Below are 22,605 nucleotides of genomic sequence, written 5' to 3' on the forward strand. Positions count from 1 at the left end.
CAAAAGCAAAACAATAGGCACAAAAGTATTTCCTAAAAAGTCTATTTTAATTTATTTATACTTATTGCTATAAAATATAAAGACATGGGAGATATGTAAAGACACACACAGCCTAGGCAGCTAATAGGCAACAGCAGCATTCCCAAGTAGAGTTGACGTCAGACAGTCTGCCGGTTGTAAAATCATATAAGTATGTTCTTTCTTTTCTTGCAAGTCTTTGATCCATACCCCATTGCTTAGTCGCGCTCCGTCGTTTTAACGTCCGTCGACAGACAACGCATAAATTATATGAAGATTCGACTTACATACTTCAACGCACGTCAGCATCAAAACCCATAGAAATAAACGCAACTTCATTGTGCTGCGTCGTCGCAACGGAGCACAGCTGAGCACATGGACTTGGCTCTAAAACTTGCAAGTAAAAATGGAGCGTACTACTTTTTTTTCCTATCGGTACGTCCTCATCACCCGTTGATCACAACTCACAGGTTCAGCGTGCGCCCAGCAGCGTAAAATTGTCGCACTCTTACTTTCTCGGCTCACGTCCTTTCGCTTTAATTGCTATGACAGGGTCCTCGACCCCAGCGCCGCCATTTTAATTATCTAGACAACCTTGTATTGTTAGTACCCTTGTTTGTTTAGTAAACAAATCGTTACGATTTAAACATTATATTATGAGACTTTCCCGTATATTTCAATGTAGCTGTTGTCCGTAGTTCCGCCCGCTTGTGTTAGAACTCGGGTCATAAACTATCAAAATCGGCAGCGGCTCTCCTTGAGCGTAACAGACAGTTTTTCAAATTTATATGTAGGTATGAAAAAGGGAAGTATGCATTTCATACGGTTACTTTTAATTACTTAAGTCTTTAATTGTCAAAATTATAGTATGAGTCATTTTTTTTAAATTTTCAAATTACAATTCTTATTTTAAAATAGCGCGTGTTCGCCCGCGTTTATTAAGTGGGTCCGCTCATACATTATTTTTGTCAATATCTCGGGTTCTAAGCAATGTATCGCGATGTTAGACCATCTGCTATATAAGTGTAAAACCGCATCAAATTCCATTAAGTAGTTTTTGCGTGATGCGCGAACAAATAGAGGTACAGACAGACAAAATTTCTAAAAAAAAATCCAGACATGGATAGCCCACTTACAGTTTTATTAAATGTATAGATTAAGTTCGATAAAATGCGAATAACTCCAATTATAAAATCTAAAAATATTGCAATAATTTTCAAGAGTCCATTAATGTTAACTCTTGAGTTAACTCAAAATTACCACACATACATTAAACGAAACATGATACAGCTTTCAAGAAGTTGGTTGAAAATGTAATAAAACTATTAAATCATAGAGCATTACCTGTTCTTCTATTGGCTGTCGTGCACGGCTGACCATAGACCAATCACGGCCATCGGACGCTTGTAGAGTTGTAGAGTCAGCGATTTGTTGGTATGCTCTACATGTTTAAAATAGGTTTTTCTTGCATTAAATATACTTATCTATTTGATATACTTGTACAATAATATCTTGTAATTTTTTATCATATGGAATGAAACAATATTAATTATGAAACTGCAATTAATCAAACCATTGAATCAACGGCAAGGTGGCTTAAGTCCAACAATATGTTTGTTAATGTTGATAAAACAAAATATGTAGTGTTTTCTAATTACCAAACCAAACATTCTAGTTTGAATATAATATGTGAAGGTCAGAATTTAACTAAAGCCAATGAAATTAAATTTTTAGGATTAACATTAGACCAACACTGCAACTGGAAATCACATGTCGAAGGTGTATGTAACAAAATTAATAAATTTGTATTTGCTCTTAGAAAATTGAGACGAGTCGCTAACAGTAATATTGCTCGTACAGCATATCACGGATATGTGTCATCTGTTTTGAGGTATGGTCTTATCTTGTGGGGAAACTCAACAGATGTGAAAAGAGTGTTTTTAACGCAAAAAAAATGCATAAGAGCATTATGTGGTGTAGGTCCTTTGGAATCATGTAGACCTCTATTCAAAAAACTGAATATTTTAACATTAACTTCAATGTACATTCTTGAAGTCGGAATATTCGTAAGGTCACACATGAACTTTTTTACAAGAGTTAGTGACATAAGCAGAAAATTCAGACATAGAGATCCGTCTCGTTTGATATTACCTATTTGTAGAACATGCAAATACTTTCTGTGAAATGTTACTAAATGAAGATGTTCAATACATAAATTCTCCTCATAGTCGTATTCCTCATTGCTGAGAGTCGTGGTCATTACCTGGAATGAAACATACAACAACTTTCTTAGCACTATTAATGGAGTGGTTTGCCATTGCTTTCTCCATTTGACACACAAGTCGATAATTAACCAGTGTGCAGGTTTCCTCACGATGTTTTCCTTCATCGGAAGCAAGTGGTGGTGAAAAATATCATTTTCATAAATTGAACTGCGCTGTAAATTTGAATCGTTCCAAAAGTTGATGGAGACCCGCTGTACTTACTTTGCTTACAACCTCTTGGATACAATTCTATTACAAATTTAATATATTTCTTAATTCTTTCCATCTCGCAAAATATGTAAATTGTTAATAATGTGCAATCACTGCGTAAATTAAAAAAATATATAGCAGTTTATTTTTGTGTTCAAAGGGATTAGTGCGTTTTTGCATTTTCACTTCTCACCATCGAATCGATTTGAAGTGTGACGCAGCGAACCAACGACATTGCAGGTGTGGTTGTCGTTGCGTCACAATGGCGCAATGTGATTGGTCCGCTGTGTCTCATTTCGAATCGATTCGATGATGGTGAGAAGTGATATGCTAACCCGCACTTCGCCCACAGTTGTGAAAACTCAATAAGGTGTACCCCCACTAGACTCCCCCAGCTTTCAGCTCCACGTCCGAACGATCACGATCGTGAAACTGAGGTGCACGCCCCAAATACAATCTTGATTGTGTCGCTGTACTGCACACCCGCAGGCGATTGTGAGCGCCATCGTAATCACAAACCTATTACGTTGTACGAGGCAAGTCAGGGATGAAAAGCCGTCTGGCTTTAAGCCGAAAGCCAATTACAGCATTTCCATGTGTTCACGTGTCAGGCAGGCTCAGCTGAATTTTCATGACTTCAACACGCGAGGTTGAAAGAAATAATTTATTTACTATGTTATTTATTTTTCATGAACACATAAAGCAGGGTAACTTGATGTGCCGTTGACTGTACTAGAGAAAAATTCACAAATTTTTCTTTTTAAAATTCGTATCAACCAAGTTTCTCCTGCGTCTGTGCCGTTCGCACAAATGCTTACGTTTCGGAGATCGGGAAAGTGGAAAATCACCTGTAATGTCTGCAGTGCGACGAGCGTTTACATCTCGTATCTCACTTTCCCTTATTGTTACACGTTTCATGTGTTGACAACCTCATGTGGTAGTAGAGTTTTGACGACCTCGGTGACCCAGTGGTAAAGTGCTTTCCTCTAAACCGGTCATGATGGAAAATGATATTTTTCTGATTGGTCCGGGTCTTGGATGTTTGTCTATATATGTATTCGTTATATAATATAGTACCTATCGTTGAGTTAGTCACATATCACAACACATATCACAACACATATCACAACACATATCACAACACATATCACAATCACATAACACAAGTCTAGAACTTACTTTGTGGCTAGCTCAATCTGTGTGATTTGTCCTAATGTATATTCTATAATGTAATTTCTAGTGGTTACGATTGCGTGTTACCTATTTATTTATTTATCAATTTATGTACACAAAAAGCTTAAAATATAAATTACATTATAAAAATGAGTACAAGGGTGCTACTTATTTCAAATGAAATCTCTTCCAGTAGACCCGCGAGAGGAGATGTGGCACGTAGAGGCAGACTGGCGTGTGCATAAAAAAAAAAGAGAAAAGAAAAAAGAAAAGAAAACGAAAATTTGAATACCTACTTGCTTATCGTCTGATTTTTTTTCTTTTTGGGCGTGTTAGTGGCCTGACATAGTTTTATTTTGTCTATGCTTTTAAGGCGCTATGTACCCGCACATTGACGCCACCTCTTTTACTTCTTAATTAAAAATAAAAAAAGATCTTGATAAATTATGCCACGCAAAATTAAGTAAAAGATTAAAAATTAAGTAAATTAAGCAAAAATAAGTATTTTATTTAAGTATAACAATTACCTACCTTGTAGGTTTTCCATTACATAATATTCACGATTCTAACCGACTAAATCGAAAGCGGTGGCCACCAAAATCCGTTTAATCAACTGTCTGTGACCACTTTTTATTATAGAAAACTATAACGGTTAATATATTATACATAAGTCTGTAACTTTAACACTTTCTAATCTGTTCGAATTCATTATTATTTCTCACTAAGAAATAAAATACATTGATAAAAAATGTGATGTAGTGCTAGAGTGCGGCTAATAGCGCCTTAATTAGGTATAGGTACAGTTTAGTGCAACTATTTCAATGGCACCGATTCAAATCACAATTAAACATTAAAATGGTTGATGATGGTGAATAACGTGGTTGAATTAATTCCTTCTCAACGAATGCTGACACTGGTGTCCGATTTTATTCAAGTCGCCTAAAGGCATCTGCCATGACTTTTTTACTACTATTTAGTGACAGTAAATAGACGCATGGTGTTGCTGGTGTAGAATTTCATGTATCCATTAGGAGTCTCTGTAATAATGTGGTTTCCCGCCCTAAAATACGATCATTCCATATCCTCATGTAGATATCAATGACGTTCCGTTCGAGGCGATGAAGAAATAAAAACAGCCTTGACAGCTGATAGGCAACCACAGCACTCCTAAAGAGGGTTGACGTAAAGCAGGCCGGTCGTAAAACCTTTAAAATGCTAGCGGGGAATGGCGGAAAAAAACTACTTAATTAATTTTTCCAAGACAGTTGTTGTGCGTGTTTCATTCCACTTAATAACCACGACCCGCAGGAGGAATACGACTTTATAAGCAAAGAAGGGCTTCGAGGTATTACAACCGTAAAAGAACCAGGATCTGAGAGGTTCATTCAGTTTTAAACCAATATTATTATTTTTTTAATATAAATAAACATTGGGAGTAGGGACTACCATTTGCCAATTATAAAACCTTTCGTTATTTGAAGTTTTAAATTATGATATTTACAAATAAAATTATGCAAAACGTTTTTGTCCCATAAAATATTAATAATCGCACAGTAAACATTTTTATATTACATACTATAAATAGGTACATTTACTGGTATATACATATATTGATATAATTTAATCACCAGAACATAACACAAATTCAACCACAAATAAAAGGAAAACTGTCAGATATCCATGTATAGTCGTTCTATAAATAATATAAAAAACACACGGCTATGTAAACGAATTTCCTCCTACTCCCAAAATTAACAGATCTGGGAAGTTCCCATTAAAGCCACATCTACGCGGTCCATTTGGATGTAAACAACGTCTCATCTCTTTCCAACGTGCCGGATGCCCCTACGAGGGAACGAGGCGAACAGACAAATGCAGTTACGTAGCTAATGAAACGTGTCCACTGTCCAGCGGGGGCATCTCACGCTAAAATTATCTCAAGAATAGATAATAAAATAATTTTCTTTTTAAAGCGTACTTTGTTTATAATCGGCCAGTAATATTTTCCTCTATGTTTGATGTGTCCGTGAAAATTTAAAAGCGTTATGTTAATACACAAAATTTGATTTAAGAATTTTGTTAACTTTTTAAATTCGAGATAAATGTTTTCAGATATGGAACGTGGTAGATGATAATAAAGTCGATATTTAAATGAGAAGTTTATAAGATACTTAATGCGGTATGGAATCGAAATGACTAAGTTAAATTTATGTGAAATCATCTGTAACACTATGATGTCCTTCTCTAACTCTTGCCTCGATGTCTGATGAGGGAAGAGGCTAGATATATCTTTGTGTGGACCTCCGGAGACTGTTGGTGCATACATCGGCTGACTTAACAGGTTTTTCCAGTTATTGTCAACATTTGGATTGGAATACCAAGAATTTTAAAATTAATACTTTTGTACGGACCTAAGTAATCAGATTAATTTGTTTTCTTAAACTTGCGTTCATGCAATGTTTTGCAGTAAGTGAAACGATTAATACTTTTTTCACCAATTGTAAATTAGAACTTAGCTGAAAGATAATACATACATATATAACTAGACTTCATTAAAATATATATAGAGTATTGATCCATTACGAATCCAAGGCTTCTGTCTAATTTTAATTATAATACTCGGCTCTGTGATCACAAAAGGCGTATAAAATAAAATTGTTAGCTGAACGAATCGCAAGGAACTTACGCGTCAGCTTTACCAAGACTCTACAAATCGTTGGCTACCCCTGCAAAGAGCCTCGGCTCGTGTTCCGAGGCGCGTGCGACGCCAGTCGATGTAGAACCTGCGCGCGCGCATATACTTCACCGCTCCCGAACTCTGCCCGACTCTAACCGAAGCCAAACCGCGCATTCTAATTTCAAAAAATCAAACATTTGTGCAGTGCAGTGAAATTCGAATTTTGACGCGTTATATGTGGTTGAGGCCTTGAGGGATGTACTCGGAGTTTTGTGACAGTGATTAGTGTTTTTTTTTTATTAAAAAATAATAATTTGTGTTCCATTGGTAAAACAGGTGCGTGTTTATTTTGTTTATCAATTAATAGATAACTTGAGTACATTGTACTACTAGTAGATAAATGAATGCGTTGTATAAACTGACAATTTCCAGTGCATTTCTATAAATCAATAAATGCTTTTATATATTCAGATTATACATTCAATACGATTTTCTTCTACTAATTACAACATAAACAATCGCAAAACTGTATAAAGGCAATTGTTTTAACGTAATTTACTAATTTTAGGAAAAAAACAAATTCAACCGGCATTTTTCAGAAAACGCGGGTAGTCTTACAAATCATTGATAAATAGACATTTTCAAAGTCATTCCAAAATTAAAATCCCAGTATTATAGTTACTTTAACTAACTTGGATATTATGAAGTAGGTCTGTAGGTATATATGTGTATTGTAAATTTCATATATACATAAATTAAGATACCCAACGAATCAGTAAAGAGCGGAAAATTTAACAACTGTAGGAAATATTGTATGTTTCCTTGAGAAGTAGATAGATAAGTAGGTATTAATTAATATCACCCATAAACTTTAATAGAGCTAGGATTTAGTCGATGGATTTCCTTACGACTTCTCTCTCATGCTGCTACCTTGTACCTGGTTGTATTCGGGGCTGTGAAGCCCGGGGTCAGAGTAAAATAAACCTTAAAATTTGGAATTCCGTGATTTTACAACCATCTTTGTGAATGTTGTTATTATCAATTGCTAAGGCAAATGTTGGAAAGGAATGCTTGAAATGTGTTAGGTGTAGTTTCTTATAACGTCTACATTTTAATTAGAATTTTCAATGACCTTTGTACATTAAAATGTTTCATACATTTTCATGTGATTTTTATAAATGCAGATTTTTATAAACTAACGTGCATCGTCCTGCTCTTTTACTTTGAACATCAATCAATTAACATACATTTGAATCTGTTTAGAACATTTTACGAAAAATAATAATTTACAGAAGACGAGTAAAAAGGTGTGTAGGTAGGTACGTTAAGTTGGCAACTATCATATAATTTGTCATTCGCAAAACACTTAAAAATGAATAAATTACAATGAGTTATGTTATACGTAACATTCGATTTTAATCGATTCTAGAACATTTAGAGGTTAACTAACTTATAGTAACTAACATTGATAAATTAACTTATACAAAAACCATCAAAGTAAATAGCTACTAATTTCTCCTATTTTTCAGCTCTTAATTAGTAGTAAATATGCACATACATTGATATCAGAAAAACATACAAAATCTCCCTTTTAAAATAATTATACAAACTCTATCGATCTCTATATACAAAATCTACTCGCCTATTATTTTTATATTTTCGGCCTAACACAATTTTAAAAAACGAAAATAAATGACGGTCGAACGTTCCATTAAAAAAAAAAAGATTCTAAACGTGCGATTATTTTATGTCAGCACCAGTTCGAATATTTTAATTTTATTGGAACTATCGAATATAATCAAAACGTTCGAATTGGTGGACCGTATAGTAAAACATTTATGATTCGGTCCGACTTCTGACCTCCATTACAATATGCAAAATGAGGTCTTGTCGGTTGAACAAACTTAGGGAAACAGTCGACCGAAGAACTTAAATGCAAGTTTAAGGATTTACTTAATTTTAAAACAAGGACTAACTAGATGTGCTTCGCAACTTCGCTTCTGTATAATAAATCTGTGTACTTTAAAGCCTTTAATTGTTATTTTTACCACAACCTTTTTGTCATCAGAAAGTGTTAATGCATTCAACGCGTGACAATAAATAATGTCCATCCGAGCAGTAAACCGTTGAGGGGTACCCTGGGTACATCATCAGATTTTGCTCAACATTAGGTGTTCACTCATTTTTACTCAAACTCTTAAAACATTAAATGCTTTGTGCCGTTTTTTGAATATATATTCGATGAATATTATCGGTTAATTAAGATGTATAAAACTTTGTATTGTAGAGGTAGACTTTAACATTCAGAATTTTAAAAGTCTGTTTGGGCATCATCTGGATAAAAAGTACCCTATGTGTTATTCCAGGTTATATTCTAACCGTGTACCAAGTTTCATAACGACCCGACTAGTAGATTTTGCGTGAAAGAGTATCATACATACATACATACATCCTCACCAACTTTCGCATGTATAAGTTGGATCATTCTAATATGCGCCTGTTTATCTTGGCCAATTATATTACAGGCCACTTATAAGCTGATTAGACGAAGATTTTACTTAATCCATAGTCGTGGAAACTGAAGCGAAGTGTAAAATGTCAACTCTGCTGAAATAAGTACAATAAATTTAACTTGCATTCATTTTGCTGTTGAAGTAGGTACAAGAAAGCTTTTATTGATTTCGATTACAGATAAACATCGGGACAATTAAAACGCTTTAAAAAAATATTCCCAAAAATAACTTAAAAATTTTGGTAGAAAAAATATTACCAGATTTATTAACTAGTGCCTACAGCTTCGTCCGTGTTAATAAGTACTCTATATCGCTCCCCACCCTTTCAACTATCTCAAAACGAATAATCTCATTATTAAATTACCTACTTCGTTTTCACGTGAAATAAGTACAAACAAATACACTATTCAAATACAGATACAGTATCACGTCTTTATCCATTACATAATAGACAGAGTCATCAGTCGTGGAAGGTACTACAATATTTATAACATTAGTATAGCTAGGGATAGCGGCTTTGCTCTCATTGGTAATTCGGCATTCTGGCTAGTCTTCATCATGTACCTATGTAGTAATCACATACGGTAGGAACTTCGAAATTACTTAAATTATCGCGTCGAAAACAAACCACAATAATTTATGATATTTTTTTTAAGCTTCATTTATCATACACAATACTATATAAATGTCTGTATGTCACGCTTCCACGATCTAACCGCTACACCGATTTTGATGGAATTTGGAATAAACATAGTCAAAATCTGAGGCAAAATATAGGCTTGTTTTTAAAAATTCAACCTTTAAAGTGCTTTAATGGGGTGTGAAAACATCTATGGGTTACATTAACAAGAATAACAAGAATGAATTAACTTAATGTGTATTCAGCGTTTATTTTACACTAGCTGCGCCTAGAGGCTTTGCTCCCGTGGGAATTTTTTATGTATTATTCCAGGTTGTATTCTACCCGTGTACCAAATTTCATAACAATCGGTCCAGTAGAATTTTCGTTTTCTACTTGAAAAAAGGTCAGGTGTCACGTCGAATGCACCATTCGTTATGGGAATAAAATTTGCAGACCTTTGTTGGTGTTATATACCTATAATTTGGGTGGGGTTTTAACAATACTTAAATTACCAATTAAAATAAAATGTATGCAAGCATAACCGGGAGAAACAACTAAAAATATATATTTTTTTGTAATGTGCTGGTCAAGCCCTTTCATTTGATATCCACACTAGGTGATTAAAATATATTTATTGTTTTGTGTATGATTTTATATATGTTTAAAGAGCGCCATTATCATTTTTTGTGACGTCACATAGCCTAAATTAAGATTCTTCTATCGACATATAATTTGTTTATTTAGTACATTTGAAATTATGAGGAAACAGACAACATACATACCGGTCAAAATCATAAGCATCCTTTTTGTAAAAAGGTCTAGATTCCCTAGACCTACCTATTTAAATGTAATTTTATTTATTTATTCAATTGTTTTTACAATCACACACACTTTAAATTTAAAAATTAAATACATTTTGGATAGTCATAAAAAACGTCGAATCTTGAACTTTGAATGAGTAAAAAAATTGTAGGCACTCGTTAACAATTCAAATTACTTAAAGAACTCTAACCTGAGGTGCTTCGACATAAATACCTACTTACATCTCTAAATGAGTTAAAAATATGAGTTAACTAGCGGCCCATCCCGGCTTCGGTTTTAAAACCGTATTAAATTGTAACCTTCCTCTTGAATCTCCCTGTATAAAAAATCCCGCATCCAAATCCGCTGTGTACTCAGTTTTATAGATACCAGACCGATAGGGGGAAGCGAGTTTGTTAATTTTATACTGTGTAGTGGTAGTGAAATGATGTGATGAGTCAAAAGTAGGGTTTTTTATAGTACATAAAAACCCCCTACTTTTGATGGAAGTAATTTATTTTTCTTCGTAATTATGGCTGTTATTAAATTTAAATATATGTATTTATTTTATTGTCAATTTTATTGTTTTTTTTTGTGCGTGACGTCGTACGTTAGATAATTTACACAGCGCTAAATTTTTTTTGTAAAAAAAACACGTAAGTACTTAAGAAAAAAAGTGTGTAATAATTAGGTGCATCGTTGAAACCTTTTTGTAGAGCAGGATTCAATAGAAAAGTGACTTTAGTATTGTAGTCTCGTATATGCTGAAACAAACTCATAAAACGATTTACCAAATATATTCTAATTAATAAAAATATAGTTGATCAATTAAAGCGACATTTGATATCATGTTTCGTTATGTGAATGCATTTTATACATTTTATGTTATACACAGGCAACTTCCCTGTTACAAAATTTCAAGTATAAAATTCTAATATTTTGCTAAGATGGATTCGTTATAACCTTAATAATAAGTGAATATTTAAAGTTCGTGAATAAATTTAAATCAGTAATGAGACACGCGCCATCATGCTTAGTCTTAATATGAAGAGTGCAATGTACTAACACTAATCTTCATAGTCGTGTCAAATGGAGAAGGCAGCGGGCAAACTACTGCCAAGAAAGTCGTTACCTATGTGTATTTCATTCCACGTAATAACCGCGACTGTTATTCACGAAAAAATGACTGTAAGAAGCAGATAGTTCCATCCCGAATTCTGGGTTCTAGGTGTGTTGTGCCCGTTGCTGTGTTTAAGTCCATCGGAACCGCGACACAAGCTTAGTGCTTAGTGTGTGTCGTGTGTTCATTCGTCGTTTATTTATTTAATTTCCCTCGGGAAAAAGCGCCGGCTAGTAATTAAAGAAATTTGAGATTCGGCTCAATAGTTTTTTGGCTTTCACACCCTGTGTTATGTGAATGTGTGTTTCTTCCACGAGCCGGTCGAAAACGCATGGCTTTACATCGCTTCCGATTTTCTCCCACACTCGATAACTGTATATAATTCGCGAATGGTTATATCATAACACATCGTTCATACAACACGGATGTTTTTTATTACCACTGCTGGTTAACCAAAACATCTCGTGTTTAAATTAGAGCTTATACTTAACTTGCAGTTAAACTGAATGATTCATTGAGAAACCTGTTAGATTTGTGTAAAATTATTTAAGTCAATGAAAAATTTGATGTATGAAAGAATTCATTGGGCATAATTTAGTTTGTAACTATTTTATTCAGTTGTCTGTTCCGTATGCCCCCCCTTTTTGCTATGATGTATTAACTGCGCTCCGGTCTTCGCTTCAGGGAGGAATTTTGGGAAAAAAATACCCTATGTGCTATTCTCGGCAGAACTCTATCCTAGAGCCAAATTTAATCAAAATACGCCTATTAGATTTTACGTAATCAAGTAACAAACATCTAAAGTAAACCTAAATTTTCGGATTTATAATATTAGTAGGTTAGAATAGGAGGATTAGTGTGATAATAATTTTGAAACTGAGAGATGTACAACGCAATTGATTTAGATTATTATCGATAATGACAACTAGTGCTGTGACAGCGGTCGATAGATACTATCGTTAGATTTTATCGACGCGTGTCGGCGATACCCGAAAGTTGGTTGGCAGCAATGCTTGTCAAAATCTTTTACTCCACTTGGCAGCATCCGTCAAATATTTTTTCTTTCATTCAATTTTAATGAAAATTTATATGGGTATATTGAAATAAAAAGCATAAGTCAAAATAGACTATAATTTCTTAAAATACAACTTTCAAAGCCGGCAATGCAACGCAACGGGTATAAGTTTGTATGAAAACTTCACATGACTTCACGTACGTTTCGGTTTCGCTTGGGTTAAACTATAATAAATTATACACCTAAACCTACCTCTCGAATCACTATATCTATTTTAAAAACCCGCATCAAAATCCGTTGCGCAGTTTCAAAGATCTAAGCGTACATAGGAACAGACAATGCAGAGCGACGTTTTATATTATGTAGAAGCGGAATCGCAGCCAAAGAAAGATTTTTATACATTTTAGTCGCGTTTAAATTAGTTGTCTTTTAAAAATTTATCGTGATTCATCACTATAAGGACGTGCATTACCTTGTACGGTTCACTTAGGACCAAAATTATGTCGACATGATACATTGTCGGTTAACATTCGGCCTGACGCAAACATATTAAATCTATTGTATGTTAGTATGTATGTAAATGCGGTCGATAACCTAATATAAATTTTATAATCATTAATTATAGGTACATTGGTAATTATTAATCATAATGTATATACAGTAATCCTTCCTACTAATATTATAAATGCGAAAGTTTGTGAGGATGTATGTTTGTTACTCTTTCATGCAAAATCCGATTTTTATGAATTTCTTACACAGGTAGAATATAACCTAGAATAATACATAGGGTAGGTACTTTTATCCCAAAATTCCCACGGGAGCGAAGCCCCGCGGCGCTGCTACTATTTTATATTATAGGTAATATTAAAGTTTGTTTTTTTTTTTGTTATACAAAATTTGATAGGTTGACTGTACCTACATCACTATCGCTCTTTATAATATTTGCCATCGACAAAAAGTAACAAAATATTATATACTTATTAAAACATTTAAGCATTAACCACTTAAAGTTTTAAAAAATATATATTTTTGTTACGATACGATTTTGGTACGATAAAACTGTGCTCATATGACTATACACCTAGGCAAGATCGGCCAAGTAATTTAATAAATATAAAATCTTTGTGCGATCATAAAGTTTTATACATAACGAGCTTTAATGAATTATTACAAGGTGGTTTTCCTCGACATTGAACATAAAACATCGAAAATATTGTAATTTAATATATATACGTCTTAGATTTGTGGTTAAACACTACGGCCTTCACAAATACATAAACTATCTGAAGATCATTTATTGATGTCATTTTACTCATAATTAGTTAAAAAATAATAAAATTCTTTGCATTGAAGGTTGCATATTTTAGATACATTATATTCGATTTAGGTAGTTATATCGTTCATTCATTAGTTACAGCTGTTCTATTTTTAACAATTTCCATCAAATTTGCTACATATATCAATATTAGATTATGTATACCATAGCCCTCTTACAAAATAAATTAAAAAAGAAAATTAAAACTAAACATCGTCTAGCAATATTGACTAGCGATCTAGCTTATTTTATCAATAGCACTGGCTGTGAATAAAATACACTAAAAAGCGCGTTCCATTTTCAAAAGAAATTAGTGGTACGGCGTGTACCGTAGAGCAGGCGCGGCGACGCGTCTCTGTGCCGCCGACATTGACAGCTGTCAATCAGATTCAATATGGCGACCGAGCCGGTCTGAATCGAACACGGCCCCTATCTGCGTTAAATCTCGTATAGGGTTCAGTACCCGTTGTAGATAAGAATGAAGATGTTTTTTGTAGTATCAAACATTACTCGTGTATCTTAATGATTCTGCTAACGGAAAACATACATTTGTATTGTCTTGTTACGTGAAGTTGCGAAGCGTATGAAGTTGCCGATTATCTTTTATGAATGACGCTGGCAAATAAAGTTTTACGTTACTATATTTTGATTGATTTGGTATTATGTTAATAAAAGGTTCTGTTCGGTATTTACACTATAAGGAGATCCCTATTAACCCGTTCATGGAATTAATGTCTGTCTGTTCGCTATAAACTCAAAAACTACTGCATGGATGTTCTTGCGGTTTTCACCAATAAATAGTACGATTCCTGAGGAAGGTTGAGGTGTATAATTTATCATGTTTTTAACCGAGCGAAGCTGGGGCGGGTCGTTAGTATTTACTAAATAAACGTGATCATTCTTATTTTTGTTTCTATGTTTGAAAAATTAATTTCTTTTTTCCAGATATGAACCATAGACAACTAGTGACGTGACATTCACAATGTTGCAATACGTCACCGTGACGCAACGTAATCGGACATCGGGGAAGTAGTGGTGCGCGTTACAAGCAATACTCGATATCGCTTCTCGATTACACGTACCCACGCATGAATACCCTGATGCTCACGACTAGTGGACCAGTGGAAGATCAGACTTGTGTCGACAGCAATATGTCTTTTTCATCATACAAGTGAGTACTTGATTACAATCATTACAATTTTTACTTTTTTTTTTGAGATTCATAAGACATTAGTTTGCGAATCCAAAATATAGGCGAAAATCAATGTCTTCCAGCCAGGGCCAATGAGAGTGAACTACAAAGATTTGGCTCAATATCATCATCTCAGCCACAAGAAGTCCACTGCTGGACATATAGGCCTCCCACCAAGACTTCCATAATGGCCGATTGAAAGCAGCTTGAGTCCAGCGTCTTCTTGCGACTTGGACTATATCGTCGGACCATCTGGTTGGTGGATATCCAGCGCTGCGCTTAGTAGTTCAGTATATTCGATTACAAACGGACGACCTCCGTGGCCTAACGATCATCATGCCGAACTGCTAAGCTGGAGGTCCCGGGTTCGATCCCCGGTCAGGTCAACATGATATTTTTCAGATTGACCTGGGTCTTGGATGTTTATCTATTTATGTATATGTTATACAATATAATATCGTTGAGTTAGTATCCCATAACACAAGTTTCGAACTTATTTTGGGGCTAACTTAATCTGTGTGACTTGTTACTATATATTTATATACAAATGTTTATACATATGTAATTAAAACAATAACTACACCAACACGAGCGAAGAACAAAAGATCAAGAAGAAAGGAAGACATGAGACAAAGCTTTCTTAGAAGGACATTTTCTTTTATATGTATTATAATTGATTTAGTATTAGGTCCACTTTCCGTTGAAGCGGTGGTGGTGTAATGGTTAAGACGCCCGCCTGTGGATCGAAAGTTCCCAGGTTCGAATCCTACTCGTGCCACATGAGTTTGTATACAAATCTGACTCATATATAGTAGTTTTCATCGACCACCACTTGCTTTCGGTGAAGGAAAACATCGTGAGGAAACCTGCACACTGGTTGATTCTTATTAACTTGTGTGTGAAATGGAGAAGGCACTCCGTTAATAATGCCAAAAAAGTTACTATGTGTGTTACATTCCACGTAGTGACCACGACCCTCAGCGATGAGGAATACGACTATGAAGATACTTTCCGTTAAGGCTCTAAAATAGGTACTTTCTTCAGCGACCACTACTCTCGTATCCAGCATTTCCACAGCAGTTACAGGCTTCCGGTGAAGGAAATCATTGATAAGCTGTCTTTATCTTGTCCACTATAATTCGTTTTATAAAAAAAAGATAAAAGATATTTTATTTGCGAAAGCACATGTAAATTTACCTACATAAAATCTTAAAACACTTAGACTCAACATGCCTTACCATATAATGGTGTGCAAATATAGTTCCAGTCGCTGCTATACATAGTTAATTAAAGAAAAAGGAAATAAAATTTAACTAATATAATTATGAGAGAGAGTATGTACCTATATGCTTCTAAATTTAAATGGCCATAAGATTAATCTTATTATTATAACGTTAACTTATGATTATAACGTTTAAACTTTTAACGTTATAATCAGAAATGGTACCATATTATACAAAAATGTGTTATTATACTGCTACCTACAGAAGAAATTAATGAAATCATAAACAACTGTCAAACGATTCGGTAAAAACCAGGCATAATCTTAACTTATGGGCGTACCATAGTGCGATGAAGCCATTTACCTACCCAAAAAATGCACTTGACGATCTTTGCTCAATCGCAACCAGAATTCAGTCGGCGAGGTCGCATATCCTTGGAAACGAACACAAGTTTTCGAGGCATCATTAACAGCATTACTTGAATTAATTACTTTTTACCGTCAAAATCCGCTTTTGAACGTAACAAAATTCAAAGTGATGTAAAGGATGCATCGTAACTAATTTCCATTGAGCAGTGAATATTATTCGATGAAAATGTCGTTTGGAGAATATCGAATTCAGAACTTGAGAAATTGCCAGCCAATTACATGTTTACACGACCAATTTACTAGTCATCGCTTCGTGTTTCTTTTTCTCAGGAAGACGAGGGATACCATGAGCTAATTTCATAACCTATACAGTAAATACAGCAATTATTGAACGCAAAAAAACCGTTGTCCAATGAATTCGTCATGCGGTTACAGTCCTCAATTGGGCACCTTTCATTTAAAAAAAGAACCATACGCCATTTCATGTCAATTTTTGAATTATTCATCATGCGAATGCGCGAGCGCATCGATTGATGCAAACAAAAAGTGCGCGCTCGCTAATCTTCGCCCTCTACTTCGGTTTCCTTCGGCTCTCGGTGTTGCCAACCGCACTTATTTATTCAATTACTTTTTACAGTCACGCTGCGCAAGGACTTAACAGAGCATAATGCCAATAAATAACTCGATATCCTTCTCAAACCAAATTCAATTTTTTACCAATTATGTCAAATATTTTTATTAAAAGTAAAGGCTCCTTTCGTGTCCATTCAATCAAAAACGGAAACGTAATGCTGTCATATAATCCGTGTGTTCACATAACAGTGTTCCAAGAATCCGATCGGGGTCTTATTAATACTCTTTTATTGACACGACAAGATTAACTACTGAGACGGGTTTCGTTTTTTGCTTTACTACTTTAACTAGGTTGCTGTCATAAAGAACTGAGGATCAAGTCAAAAGCCGCTATTGCAGATAGTTCGTGCTGTAATACTGCTAATTTTAACGCGAACTATGTATAAATTAATCAATTTGATACTAAATTCTATGTCATCAGCCGTCAGACCAATTATAAAGTAACATTGCCATGCTTTCGATGCAGAAAAAATATAGTATTCGAATATCCGAGCGTTCATCCCCCTGCCCGCACGTCCGCCGCGCCTCGCCGCCGCGTCTCGACTGTACGTGATTGGTTTATTAATTAGGCGAATCATCGTCGGGTTCCATTTTTAAAAATAGGCGGGATTCTTAATGCACGACTTTTCTTTTTAATTTTGGCCGGCAATGAGTGCAATCAGAATTGTCTGAACGACGTTTTTGTAACAATCTCACTTTAATTACGTTCAAATATTGAGATAATTTAATATAGGTCTAACGTAAAAATAACATGATGCCTAAACTTAAAATCAATAAGATGATCTAATTTTATTTTACCAGTACTACTAAGTATTTAATATTTTTGTTACAAATTAAATTAAGTAGTCTTTTTAGCTACAATCCAACGCATGAAGTCTTTCTAAAACAGAATTTTAACTTCATGTATGAATTTGTTTATAACTGTTGCAATTAGAATGGTCAACTTGACGAAATGTATCATCAAAACATCAACAATATTTTCAAATTCAAAAATCGAACCATTTGAAATTTAGATTCGCGAACGCGACCGTCTGAGGTCAACAGAAAAATAGTTTAAAAAGTATGTCTGGTCCTGCCAGAGTTATGTCTCAAGTGTATACCGTTAGGATGCCAGGCAGCTCGAATTAAAAAGTAAAAAACAATTCAAAACTATTCCAATTGCCAGTTTTAGGAATCCGTTTTGTGTGTTATATCATTTTGAAATGGTTATTTTTGATGCTTGCCAGTGTTTTTTTCTTATTCATATTTTAATTTTCGAATATTGTTTATGTCTGTTGTTCAACTTCTGTAGGCACCAAATGATAGGTGTATATATTTTCTGTATTCAAACATTTTGGAAATAACAAGATTAATTTGTCAGAAGTTGTCTACTGTGGGGCTAAAATTTCCTATTCAAATTACGAAATATTGATTAAGGAAACATAGCATTTTGTCTACAATAATAATAATAAAAATGAAACAAATATATCTGCCTACAAAGATACAAAAATGTTAACGAAGGCGGGCTAAACGCCAATCAACTAACACCCTCAGATTTAATGGCGTCTTAAAATAAATTTATTTCCCTAATGCTATTAAGAGTTGCAAAAACGTACCAACTGAGTAGTAAAACTCGACTGCTGCCGCAAATGATAGCCTGCAATTCGAATCCTTGGCGAAGGGAGCAAGGAGAAAATATTCCGAAGCCAGACAGGTCGGCTGACCGCTGCTACTAAGTAAGACGGGGACATAAATTCTTCAAAGAGCTAAACAAAAATAAAAAACCCGAAAAGCCCTTTAAAAGAGCTACCGAACTATAATTTATGGCAGTGGGTGCAGCGCGACCATTCGGAACAAAATTAAAAAAAATAAAACACTTTTTAAAAAAAGAATCCCAACGGAGACGCAAAACGGTGAAATTGGAAATAATTTTTGTGATAGCATCGCTTCGCCGGTACCTTTCAATTTCTTCTTCTTCTTCTTTAAACATTCGCAAATTTGTTTTTTGTTTTGTCGCAAAATGGAGTTATGGAACGGACGGTGGTCAAAGCACGATCGGATTATACTAAATTGTATTAGCAATTGTATTTTTGTTCCTCTACTACCTGCTGTCATCAGATAGCTGAGGCACGACAATAACCCTTATCATAAACGTTCCACGTGCAATGAATTACTGAACGTCGTCGTCTTTATAATCTGTGCAAGAATTAAATATTTTGGCGCCAAACGTTCGTGTTGAATACAAAGTTTTAATTATAGTTTGAATGATCATTATGTTTTTAATTATTGTCATTACTTAAGATAACCGGTAGACGAGTTGGTTCTGATTGTAGGGTGTATTTTAAATGAGTAAAATAACCTATAGTTAACGAAAATTTGAAAGTATTCTATTAAATATTATTAGGATAATAGACCTCACAACCTTTTGGATTAAAAAAAAAGACTTCATACATGAAACCATACGATTTCTATCACAAACTACTAACCGCTTAATACTTTCCATTTCACGTTATAAGCTTTATCAACACGGCATAACCAATCCATGAGATACATCTTTAAATAATGTTTTCTGTCAAAGTTATTCCTCTAATGCCAGCTCCACACTGTCACCGAACTTGAACACTGTTATTTTATTTACCACAATGAAAAATCGGCAACGTATACCTAATCTGGAGAGTGCCAGTGGAAGAGTATCAATTTGAGCTAGAACTCTGATAGCACCTAGTTTTTCCACTTAGAGCACTTTTCAAACGAAACGTAATGCTGTCTCGCGTCTTGGTGTTATAATTTGAACAACCAGGTTCTATTCTAATCGTAGCTCTGAGTGAAATCCTATCATAAGGCACAAAAACAAAGTCTAAGCCGACATATCACACAGTTATCGACAGCCGGCGCAAGCGCTACTTCATATAAGCAAATTAGAAAGTTGAAATAAAGGCTGTGTACACACACGGAAATTTTAAGGGCTTCATATTAATACTTTGTCGTATATCGACAATATATTATTATAGGTCTATGTACACGTATCAATATTACAGGAAACTGTATAGTACTTACCTATTTCAAAAGAAAACTCAATCCAAATTGGTTTAGATAATATCAAACTGAGTGTAGGACAAAAGTCGTGTTATTTTAAATTTAAATTTTAGATTCTTATTTTAAATTTTAAATATTGAAAGTATTGGTCGATCGATGTTCCTATTGGCTAGTTTGATTAAAATGAGATTACATCAAGAGATTGGTTAGTTGTGCAGTGTTGCTTATCCTTTAGTAAATATTAGTCATTCGATTTTATCGGAACAGATGTACGAAAAGATGGACAAGTAGATACGAGTATATTATATATCACATCATAAGATTTGACGCTCAGTCTAATGACATACTTACTTCCTTGTTTGAGAATTGTAACAATATCATTATTGAGATTGCCTGTCTGTGAAACGAAAGGTCCCAGGTTCGAATCCTGATGCCACATGAATTTGTATATTCATGTATTTCATGAATTCGGTGAAGGAATACATCGTGAGGAAACTTGCGCCCTGGAACCGTTCAATCATAAGTTTAACCGCTACCGCTTCTAAAGCGCTTTGAAAGCTATTGCTGGAATTACAAGACAATTTAAAAAAATATTAAGTTTTTTTTTTCTGTAGCCTGTCCAAGTATGATAAGTAATAAAAAAGTAAATTAGCTACCTCACACGGCTACATAAGTTCATAACTCTTTGTCCACGTCACGAGATCACGATCCATCAATAACGATTAGTCGAAAGCCAAGTGCTAACCAGTTTTGAACCTATGAATGAATTCCCGATCGTACGGAGATAACCGTGATTAATTTTTCACCAGTTACGATGTACTTGATGCTGCGTTTACATTGTACAAGTTTATTGTCAAAGTAAACCTGCAGTGTTGCAAGTTTAATAACCTCAAAATCGTTATACGATATGTAAATGGATTAGAAATTTCGAGATTTAATTGCCTATTCATAAATTCGGGTTTGAAATATTTGCCATCGACGCTATCGATGGTAGAAAGAAAATTTATTGAAAAATGTTATTTAGTTTTTCCATTTACCAAAGTTATCCAGCTCGTCATCATAATATAAATTTCCCGATTTTCGTGTCATTGACTTTAATATATGCATAGATCTTTTGTTTATTTAAATCTAATTATTTTTCCTGCCTTAGTCCTTTTGATATAAATCCTTATTTATATACCCTTGATTTATTTTAATTGTCGCAGAAGCAATTCGTTCTTTTGACAACTGATAAAGCCTTCTTTTACCGCATATTCGACAGATATCTACTCATTAATATCTTTATTCATCATCACCTCACACGGATTTTATACATTACGATTCAACTGGCTAATGCCACTGGGTGAAAAGTTATCATACTTGCTAACTTTATAAAGGTAAACGCGGCTTCACTGTCCAATGTGCGAGAAGTATTAAGTGTGTAATTTGAGCATGTAAATTATTCTTCGGCTATTTCTCAATCACTTTATGAATGGTAATGTTTTTAAACCGTTGTTTTGACTAGTTTTAAAGCTGACTTTGACCGTGTGTGGCCATATTATGAATGAATGAGCAATTTTGTACGTCAGTTATTCCTTTTTTTGTACTTGTTACGATATTTCCTAATGATATATGTGATCATTTGTATCGTCAATATCGAGTATATCCTTACATATTATAAAAAGAACGTCGCGTCTCTCTGTCTGTACGTGATAAACTCAAAAACTACCGGACGGATTTTTGTACGGTTTTCACCAATAGATAGTGTGATACGTAAGGAAGGTTTAGGTTATAACGTTAAAGTTGACGGTGCAAACCACCCTAAGAAGTTTTCATAACTACTCTCAAGTATAATTGTATTGTTACATTTTATCGGCTGTGTTGCCCAGAAGACCATACACAGATACGTAAAGTTCTAGACATTACCTACCTATTTAGATGTTTTCATTTTAATTATTGATAGAAAAATGTTAGTTGTAAATAAATCAATTTTAATTGAAGCGAAAGGACCGACGTCGCCCGCGATTTCGTCCGCGTTTTTTGCAGCGATAAAAGTTCCTATGTTAATTCAAGGTCTAGTTTATCTCCGTGCCAAACAACACAATCTTTCCTCTTTATAATAGTAACATTATATTAGTACAGTATATGATTAACACTTTACAGGACAGAAAACTGATCTCAAATTACATAGGATGACACTCCGGTTTTCCATACAAAAAATCACTACGTCTATAGCAGTACTTGTTAAAATAAATACTAAAATACTAATGTACGTCAGTAGCTACGGGTATAACCGCTGTACGGATACAACCGGACTGTTTTTATAAATAGCAAAGTTAAGCCGTCAAGACAGTCAGTACGGGCTTTACCGTACATCGGGCAACGCCGTACTGTCATAACGACTAATATAATTAAGTTGTTTAGGCAGTCAGTACGGGATTTACCGTACATCGGGCTACCCCGTACT

At 34.5% G+C, this 22,605-nt stretch overlaps 1 protein-coding gene across 1 annotated transcript in view; it reads left to right on the top strand.

Moving 5' to 3' along the window:
• The first annotated feature begins 6,424 nt into the window (after positions 1-6,424).
• The window catches only part of Sox15 (Sox box protein 15), a 111,734-nt gene continuing 95,553 nt past the window's right edge, over positions 6,425-22,605 (top strand). Inside the window, exons 1-2 of the mRNA XM_053762312.2 lie at positions 6,425-6,678; positions 14,674-14,899. Of these exons, the coding sequence (XP_053618287.1) occupies positions 14,817-14,899 (83 nt within the window). The 5' untranslated portion in view covers positions 6,425-6,678; positions 14,674-14,816. The remainder of the gene's footprint in view (positions 6,679-14,673; positions 14,900-22,605) is intronic.

The sequence above is a fragment of the Plodia interpunctella genome, chromosome 22 (assembly GCF_027563975.2).
Source record: "Plodia interpunctella isolate USDA-ARS_2022_Savannah chromosome 22, ilPloInte3.2, whole genome shotgun sequence".
Taxonomy (NCBI): domain Eukaryota; kingdom Metazoa; phylum Arthropoda; class Insecta; order Lepidoptera; family Pyralidae; genus Plodia; species Plodia interpunctella.